At 39.2% G+C, this 10,315-nt stretch overlaps 1 protein-coding gene across 1 annotated transcript; it reads left to right on the top strand.

The window, feature by feature from the left end:
- The first annotated feature begins 703 nt into the window (after positions 1-703).
- Positions 704-4,535, top strand: LOC144614038 (olfactory receptor 1J1-like). Its single transcript, XM_078436143.2, has 2 exons — positions 704-1,616; positions 4,519-4,535. The coding sequence occupies exons 1-2, from the start codon at positions 704-706 to the stop codon at positions 4,533-4,535; spliced, it is 930 nt and encodes a 309-aa protein (XP_078292269.2).
- The last annotated feature ends 5,780 nt before the right edge of the window (positions 4,536-10,315 follow it).

Raw genomic sequence — 10,315 nt, 5'->3', positions numbered from 1 at the left:
ACCTGTTGTAAGTTTCTTAAGAGGCTGCTGTGATTAATTTAACTGGATGTGACATCTTTCACTTGAACAACAAATTTCTATTCTATGATAGATTTTGGGTCTACAGCCAAGGAACAAATCAATAATCATGGAATGTGTCCAGAAGTAGAGGATGCAGAATTAAACAGATCACAACACACAAAATTATGAAGGGCAATGAGATTTCTGATGTCAAGTAATTTGTTTTGCTCCCAGAGAACAAACTCTGGAATCACAATGTTTGGGTCCAAATCCCAGCTGGTAATCTTCTACCTCAGTGATTGTGACACTGTCTGCCTCAGCTAGCCCATCTGAAAAGAGGAAATAACAATGGTACCTACCTAGCTCATATATGTAAGACTATTGAATCAGTTGCTACATGTAGCTATTCACACCATGCATAAGGACAACACTCAATAAACATTAACTGTTAGTATTATCATTTGCAGAGACTGGCACCAAATTGAGAAAAAAAAGTAAGTGGTTGTATATCCTAAAGGTACACATTTTCTACATTTATCCAGCAGAATATGCCTAAAATGTAAGAAAATATAAATGAAAACCTTCCCTAAATCAAAAGAACATCTCTACTATACTATGCCACAATGATCACTTTTTTATCCAGAAACATTCCATCTTCTCTTTTCAACTTTCCCCACCCGTCCCCTTCAGCTGATGTACCAGTATGAGGAAGGAGAACCAGAGCAGCGTGTCCGAGTTTCTCCTCCTGGGGCTCCCCATCCTGCCAGAGCAACAGGCCATGTTCTTCACCCTGTTCCTGGGCATGTACCTGACCACGGTGCTGGGGAACCTGCTCATCATCCTGCTCATCAGGCTGGACTCTCGCCTCCACACCCCCATGTACTTCTTTCTCAGTCACTTGGCCTTCACTGATGTTTCCTTTTCATCTGTCACTGTCCCAAAGATGCTGATGAACATGCATGCTAAGTACAAATCCATCTCCTATGCAGGATGCATTTCACAGACATATTTCTTCATATTTTGCGCTGATTTAGACAGTTTCTTGATCACTTCAATGGCCTATGACAGGTATGTGGCCATCTGTCACCCTCTGCATTATACCATCGTCATGAGTCAGAGCATCTGTGTCATGCTAGTGGCTGGATCCTGGGTCATTGCTTGTGCTTGTGCTCTTTTGCATACCCTTCTCCTAGCCCAGCTGTCCTTCTGTGCTGACCATACCGTCCCCCACTTCTTCTGTGACCTTGCTGCCTTGCTCAAATTGTCCTGCTCAGACACTTCTCTCAACCAATTGGTGATCTTTACTGCAGGATTAACAGCCATTATGCTTCCATTCTTATGCATTGTGGTTTCTTACGGCCATATTGGGGCCACCATCCTCCGGGTTCCTTCTACCAAGGGCATCTGCAAAGCCTTGTCCACTTGTGGATCACATCTCTCAGTAGTGACTCTCTATTATGGGGCAATTATTGGCCTATATTTTCTTCCCTCATCCAACAACACCAATAACAAAAACCTAATTGCTTCCTTGATGTACACAGTGGTCACCCCCATGTTGAACCCTTTCATTTACAGCCTGAGAAATAAAGACATGAAAGGGGCCTTGAGAAAACTCTTGAGTAATAAAACATATTCTTCCACCTGATACTTACTTTTCTTTTAAAATATACATATTATCTTATTTCTTCAATTACACATAAACACAAATTATTGTAAATATAGCTCTCCTGTCTTCCTTCCACACTGTCACTGAGAAATGCTTTGCTGACATTATCCTTACATCTGTTGGGGAGAATAGTAAAATTAGACGTACTTTATAGGACTTACTTTGTTCTTTTCTTGGATGATGGGATTGGAAAATACTTTGAAGATGCTGTATCTCTTTGGCTGGTATCATCAAATGGGAGCTATCAGGGCTGTACTTTCCTCAGATTTTCAAATTATTATAAAATATATTTGGTCTTTTATGCATCAATCTCTAAGGAATTTTCCATTTTGGTGATGATATGTCTCCTTCTTCACTCAGACATCCGGGTATTCAGGGACCTTGAGCCCTTCTAGAACTTCCAAGAAGAACATAGTAAATTTTACTTTCCTTACATAGTAATTAACACACTGCTTGCTTGTCCTTCAGGAATACAGACCATATATCCTTTCTTTCCAAACACACACAGGTATTCAGCAACAAAATAAATGTTACCTCAGTTGTCTCAGATACTGGTTTAAGAGCCTAATCTATGCATTAGGGTCATCTAATTTAATTCTGACAACAACCCTAAGAGATATTTTGAGAAAACTCATGCTCAAAGAGATACTTTGAACAGATGAACATAAGGGAAGGGAAGCGAAAATAATATAAAAACAGGGAGGGGACAAAACATAAGAGACTCTTAAATATGGAGAACAAACAGAGGGTTACTGGAGGGGTTGTGGGAGGGGGGATGGGCTAAATGGGTAAGGGGCATTAAGGAATCTGAAATCATTGTTGCACTATATGCTAACTAACTTGGATGTAATTTTTTTTTAATTTAAGAAAGAGATACTTTTAGAAAGCTCATGTTCAAAAGCATCTTAACATCACAGTTAGTGAAGGAAGATTTGAATCTTGGCTGTCTGACTCCAGAGTGATTCAGCATGGCAAGGAATGTAATTGTTTTTTTTTTTTTTTTTTTTAAATTTTTTTTTCAACGTTTATTTATTTTTGGGACAGAGAGAGACAGAGCATGAACGGGGGAGGGACAGAGAGAGAGGGAGACACAGAATCTGAAACAGGCTCCAGGCTCTGAGCCATCAGCCCAGAGCCTGACGCGGGGCTCGAACTCACGGACCGTGAGATCGTGACCTGGCTGAAGTCGGACGCTTAACCGACTGCGCCACCCAGGCGCCCCAAGGAATGTAATTGTTTATATGGAATGCTGTGTCTTGGGGGGAAACAATTAGTGTGAGAGAATATGAAAGACTTCCCAGGGAAGGTGTTGCTTTACCTGAGACTTAACAAATCAGAATTATCCAAACACACAAAGCTCTATCTTGTCCTGGCAATGACAGGAAGAGGGAGTAGTGTGTGCAGGATATTAAACCGGAAGTTTCAGCTGAGGTACCAAGATTCCATAGACTCCAGATGCCAAAGTGAGTTGTAACACACAAAATGAAGATGTTTATAGGAAATTCCCAGTACTCCATTTCATAACTCATCAACCTCTTAACCCGGATATGGATCTAAAAAGTGCTAAGAGCTAGAGATGAGAGGTTCTCATAAAGTGATGGTGGGGTTTTTTTTAGAAGGCTGCACAGTGAACCCCAAATTCTTGCAACAGAGAAGAGGGTGCTTTCCTCCTCACTTCCAGATTAGTGGCAGAAGCTTGAAAAGAACCATTTAGAGAGTCTTATATATCTCTCTCATTTGGACGAGAATGATAGCAATAGGAAAAATGAAATAGGGAAAGAGGGGGAATTGAATTATGAAATAGAATTATGTTTTGGGGAAATACCCTTCACTTCTTTTCACGGTGGGTCAATAAAAGCAAAAATGTTTCCTGCCTGTGGAATCACTATGCTGTATGCCTGAAACTAATGTAACATAATTTGTCAATTATACTTCAATTTAAAAAAAGTTTCCTATGGACTATAGGTGAGTTATGTGAGAGAGAAAACTGATGTGAAGCCATTTTCATGTCTCCCCAAGAAGACCCATGAGCAAGTCTAGGAAACTTGAAGAGAGAAGAAGAGATCTGTAGGGAATGCACAACCACAAAACCAGAGGCTCTGAGGCGAAACAATTACAGGAAGAAATATACTTTTGTTATATCACAGAGGATGTGTGTGAAGGCAGCCTGGGAGATTCTGAATGTCTGCTGGTCCAGAAGGGACAAGAGAATGAGTCTGTTCTAACCATCATCCAGGTCAAAAGAAGTCAAAACCTTTTTAATATGGTAGCAACCAAAGGAGCATATTACTGTCACCCTTTTTTCATTCTTTCTTTCAAGCTTTATCCCAGAGGGTGGATTCAGCAACTGCAACTAGATTTCAGAAAAATGATGGAGTGGGGGGCGGGGCGGGGAGATAATCTACCATTATGACTCCTTTCTGAACTTCAGATTCTTACCTGCCTGAATCCAATGAGGAAATTTTTTTTTAATTTTTTTTAATGTTTATTTATTTTTGAGACAGAGAGAGACAGAACATGAATGAGGGAGGGTCAGAGAGAGAGGGAGACACAGAATCTGAAGCAGGCTCCAGGCTCTGAGCTGTCAGCACAGAGCCTGACGCAGGGCTCGAACTCACAGACTGTGAGATCATGACCTGAGCCGAAGTCGGCCGCTTAACCGACTGAGCCACCCAGGCGCCCCAGAGGAATTTTTTTTTAATTTAAATTTTATTTTTTAATTTACATCCAAATTAGTTAGCATATAGTGCAACAATGATTTCAGGAGTAGATTCCTTAATGCCCCTTACCCATTTAGCCCATCCCCCCTCCCATAACCCCCCCAGGAAATTTAACTATAGAATTGAGACATGTTTGTGGTAGAAAGTAATCTTTACCCTTTTTAATATCTAAAGGTTAGAAAAGAATTTATGGGATCCGTAAGTTTTTATTCAGCAGAGGAGAAAAACAACCCTCAAATAAATGAAATTTCAAAGAATAGCAGAAAAAAAATGTCACTTCCTGAGTAGGAGGTATTCAACATCCCAGGTATTAAGTGTGATATACTGAATTATTGTTTGAAAGAATATTTACTCCTTCCTCCTCACTTCTATAGCAGGAATACATTTTCGCACTCCACTGATGTTACTTATACTGGTCCTTGTGATATAAAGCCTTTTTTGTACCCCTGTATATCAGTTACAGTTGCCAAAAAAAAATGCTGGATGACAAATGGCCACAATAGCCCAGCAGTATTCACCAACAAGCATTTATGCTACTTATCAATCTGAAGGTTGGTTGGGGCTTGGCTGATCTAGCTTAGGATGGTGGTTTTTTCTGGACTCGGCTGATCTCACTGGTGCTTCTGTGGCTCGCTGCAGGTTCGCTGATCTAAAGTGGGCTCATGTAGGGTGGCTCTGTTCCTTGCATCCCTCATCCTATTCTGGGACTTGCATATGGACACTTTCAGACTCTTACTCAACCCCCCTTTCTTCTCCTTATGCCATATACTAACTAGACTGTTGCTAACTTTGCATTATTAACACCTACTTCTAAGCTTTTCCTGAATTGCAGTGGCAAGGCTAGAAGCTACATTTTCCAGATTTTTCTTTTCTGTATTGTTCATGTTTAATGTCTTCCAATGAGAGGAACTCATGAGAATTTAGAAGGCAAGAGAAGAAATCATTATTCTGTGGAGGTAATTATAGTCAGAAATATGGGTAGATACAAGCTTCACAGTAGTTTCCCATTGAGCTAAGAGCCACCTGCATTATGCATCAGACCAAGACATTTGGAGGAGTTTTTCAGTGATTCTTGAGATTTGCAGCCACTGCCCACTAATCTTTTGAAACCATCTATTTTATGCTTAGGCTGAAATCTTTAGTTTTGGGCTTTTTAGTTTTCAAGTGCAAGTTCCCTGACCTCTGTTCCTCACCTCTTGCAACAGTTGTATAAGCAAGAACTTTTGTTTTTCTCTCCTGAACAAATTCTTACTGATACACTTTCACTTAAAATTTACCCATTATTGACCTGTATCTTTTTTTTTTTTTTTTGGAGTGCAGATTAAATTAACTAATTGATACTTTCATTTGCAGCCAAGGACATCTATTGCAGAGTAGTGGAGACAGAATGAACTCCTCAAATATTAATTAATTTTTAAAACTTCATTATTAATATGGAGACACATTGAAATGAATCTACTTCAAACAACACTAAAAACAATCAACTCCATGTATTCAAGGACTTTCAAGGAATGAATACAAAGTTTTAATTTTTTATTTTATTTTTTTAAATATAAAATTTATTGTCAAATTGGTTTCCATACAACACACAGTGGTCATCCCAACAGGTGCCCTCTTCAATACCCATCACCCCCCCTCCCCCCTGCCACCCCCCCATCAACCCTTAGTTTGTTCTCAGTTTTTAAGAGTCTCTTATGTTTTGGCTCCCTCCCTCTCTAACCTCTTTTTTTTTCCTTCCCCTCCCTCATGGTCTTCTGTTAAGTTTCTCAGGATCCACATAAGAGTGAAAACATGGTATCTGTCTTTCTCTGTATGACTTATTTCACTTAGCATAACACTCTCCAGTTCCATCCACATTGCTACAAAAGGCCATATTTCATTCTTTCTCATTGACACATAGTATTCCATTGTGTATATAAACCACAATTTCTTTATCCATTCATCAGTTGATGGACATTTAGGCTCTTTCCATAATTTGGCTATTGTTGAAAGTACTGCTATAAACATTGGAGTACAAGTGCCCCTATGCATCAGCACTCCTCTATCCCTTGGGTAAATTCCTAGCAGTGCTACTGCTTGGTCATAGGGTAGATCTATTTTTAATTTGGGGGGGGGGGGGGAACCTCCACACTGTTTTCCAGAGCAGCTGCACCAGTTTGCATTCCCACCAACAGTGCAAGAGGGTTCCTGTTTCTCCACATCCTTGCCAGCATCTATAGTCTCCTGATTTGTTCATTTTGGCCACTCTGACTGGCATCAGGTGGTATCTGAGTGTGGTTTTGATTTGTATTTGCCTGATGAGGACAGACGTTGAGCATCTTTTCATGTGCCTGTTGGCCATCTGGATGTCTTCTTTAGAGAAGTGTCTATTCATGTTTTCTGCCCATTTCTTCACTGGATTATTTGTTTTTCAGGTGTGGAGTTCGGTGAGCTCTTTATAGATTTTGGATACTAGCCCTTTGTCCGATATGTCATTTGCAAATGTCTTTTCCCATTTGGTTGGTTGCCTTTTAGTTTTGTTGATTGTTTCCTTTGCTGTGCAGAAGCTTTTTATCTTCATGAGGTCCCAATAGTTCATTTTTGCTTTTAATTCCCTTGCTTTTGGGGATGTGTCAAGTAAGAAATTGCTGCGGCTGAAGTCAGAGAGGTTTTTTCCTGCTTTCTCCTCTAGGGTTTTGATGATTTCCTGTCTCACATTCAGGTCCTTTATCCATTTTGAGTTTATTTTTGTGAATGGTGTAAGAAAGTGGTCTAGTTTCATTTTTCTGCATGTTACTATCCAGTTCTCCCAGCACCATTTGTTAAAGAGACTGTCTTTTTTCCATTGGATGTTCTTTCCTGCTTTGTCAAAGATGAGTTGGCCATACTTTTGTATGGTCTAATTCTGGGGTTTCTATTCCATTGGTCTATGTGTCTGTTTTTGTGCCAATACCATGCTGTCTTGATGATTACAGCTTTGTAGTAGAGGCTAAAGTCTGGGATTGTGATGCCTCCCTCTTTGGTCTGCTCTTCAAAATTACTTTGGCTATTCAGGGCCTTTTGTAGTTCCATACAAATTTTAGGATTGCTTGTTCTAGCTTCGAGAAGAATGCTGGTGCAATTTTGATTGGGATTGCACTGAATGTGTAGATAGCTTTGGGTAGTATTGATATTTTAACAATATTTATTCTTCCAATCCATGAGCAGGGAATGTCTTTCCATTTCTTTATATCTTCTTCAATTTCCCTCATAAGCTTTCTATAGTTTTCAGCATACAGATCTTTTTTATCTTTGGTTAGGTTTATTCCAGGGATTTTGTGATTCTTGGTGCAATTGTGAATGGGATCAGTTTCTTTATTTGTCTTTCTGTTGCTTTATTATTAGTGTATAAGAATGCAACGGATTTCTGTACATTGATTTTGTATCCTGCAACTTTGCTGAATTTATGTATCAGTTAGCAGACTTTTGGTAGAGGTTATTGGGTTTTCCATGTATAGTATCATGCCATCTGCAAAAAGTGAAACTTGACTTCATTGCCAATTTTGATGCCTTTGATTTCCTTTTGTTGTCTGATTGCTGATGCTAGAACTTCCAACACTATATTAAACAACAGCGGTGAGAGTGGACATCCCTGTCATGTTCCTGATCTCAGGGAGGAAGCTCGGTTTTTCCCCATTGAGGATATTAGCTGTGGGCTTTTCATAAATGGCTTTTATGATGTTTAAGTATGTTCCTTCTATCCCAACTGTCTCAAAGGTTTTTATTAAGAAAGGGTGCTGAATTTTGTCAAATGCTTTTTCTGCATCGATTGACAGGATCATATGGTTTTTATCTTTTCTTTTATTAATTTGATGTATCGCATTGATTGATTTGCGAAAGTTGAACCAGCCCTGCAGCCCAGGAATGAATCCCACTTGATCATGGTGGATAATTCTTTTAATATGCTGTTGAATTCGATCTGCTAGTATCTTATTGAGAATTTTTGCATCCATATTCATCAGGGATATTGGCCTGTAGTTCTCTTTTTTGATGGGTCTCTGGTTTCAGAATCAAAGGAATGCTGGCTTCATAGAATGAGTGTGTAAGTTTTCCTTCCCTTTCTATTTTTTGGAACAGCTTGAGAAGGATAGGTATTATCTCTGCTTTAAATGTCTGGTAGAATTCCCCTGGGAAGCCATCTGGTCCTGGACTCTTATTTGTTGGGAGATTTTTGATAACTGATTCAATTTCTTTGCTGGTTATGGGTCTAAGTTTTCTATTTCTTCCTGTTTGAGTTTTGGGAGTGGGTGGGTGCTTAGGAATTTGTCTATTTCTTCCAGGTTGTCCAGTTTGTTGGTATATAATTGTTCATAGTATTCCCTGATAATTGCTTGTATTTCTGAGGGATTGGTTGTAATAATTCCATTTTCATTCATGATTTTATCTATTTAGGTCATCTCCCTTTTCTTTTTGAGAAGCCTGGCTAGAGGCTTATCAATTTTGTTTATTTTTCAAAAAACCACCTCTTGGTTTCATTGATCTGCTCTCTAGTTTTTTTAGATTCTATATTGTTTATTTCAGCTCTCATCTTTATTGTTTTTATTCTGCTGCTGGGTTTGGGGTGTCTTTGCTGTTCTGCTTCTATTTCCTTTAGGTGTGCTGTCAGATTTTGTATTTGGGATTTTTCCTGTTTCTTGAGATAGGCCTGGATTGCAATGTATTTTCCTCTCAGGACTGCCTTCACTGCCTCCCAAAGCATTTGGATTGTTGTATTTTCATCCTCATTTGTTTCCATATATTTTTAAATTTCTTCTCTAATTGCCTGGTTGACCCATTCATTCTTTAGTAGGGTGTTCTTTAACCTCCATGCTTTTGGAGGTCTTCCAGACTTTTCCTGTGGTTGATTTCAAGCTTCATAGCATTGTGGTCTGAAAGTATACATGGTATGATCTCAATTCTTGTGTACTTATGAGGGGCTGTTTGTGACCCAGTATGTGATCTATCTTGGAGAATGTTCCATGTGCACTCGAGAAGAAAGTATATTCTGTTGCTTTGGGATGCAGAGTTCTAAGTATATCTGTCAAGTCCATCTGATCCAATGTATCATTCAGGGCCCTTGTTTCTTTATTGACCCTGTGTCTAGATGATCTATCCATTGTTGTAAGTGGGGTATTAAAGTCCCCTGCAATTACCACATTCTTATCAATAAGGTTGCTTATATTTGTGATTGATTGTTTTATATATTTGGGGGCTCCCGTATTTGGTGCATAGACATTTATAATTGTTAGCTCTTCCTGATGGATAGACCCTGCAATTATTATATAATTCCCTTCTTCATCTCTTGTTACAGCCTTTAATTGAAAGTCTAGTTTGTCTGATATAAGTATGGCTACTCCAGCTTTCTTTTGACTTCCAGTAGCATGATAGATAGTTCTTCATCCCCTTACTTTCAATCTGAAGGTGTCCTCAGGTCTAAAATGAGTCTCTTGTAGACAGCAAATAGATGGGTCTTGTTTTTTTATCCATTATGATACCCTATGTCTTTTGGTTGGAGCATTTAGTCCATTTACATTCAGTGTTATTACAGAAAGATATGGGTTTAGAGTCATTGTGATGTCTGTAGGTTTCATGCTTGTAGTGATGTCTCTGGTACTTTGTGGTCCTTGCAACATTTCACTCACAGAATCCCCCTTAGGATCTCTTGTAGGGCTGGTTTAGTGGTGATGAATTCCTTCAGTTTTTGTTTGTTTTGGAAAACCTTTATCTCTCCTTCTATTCTGAATGACAGACTTGCTGGATAAAGGATTCTCGGCTGCATATTTTTTTCTGTTTATCACGTTGAAGATTTCCTGCCACTCCTTTCTGGCCTGCCAAGTTTCAGTAGATAGGTCTGCCACTCGTCTTATCGGTCTCCCTTTATATGTTAGAGCATGTTTATCCCTAGCTGCTTTCATAATTTTCTCTTTATCCT

The sequence above is a fragment of the Panthera onca genome, chromosome D4, assembly GCF_046562875.1.
Source record: "Panthera onca isolate mPanOnc1 chromosome D4, mPanOnc1 haplotype 2, whole genome shotgun sequence".
In the NCBI taxonomy this organism is placed as follows: Eukaryota; Metazoa; Chordata; class Mammalia; order Carnivora; family Felidae; genus Panthera; species Panthera onca.
This window is presented reverse-complemented; position numbering and strand designations above follow the sequence as displayed.

Bases quoted from the DNA above. Each gene is read 5' to 3' on its own strand.
- LOC144614038 (XM_078436143.2), top strand. From the start codon at position 704: ATGAGGAAGGAGAACCAGAGCAGCGTGTCCGAGTTTCTCCTCCTGGGG.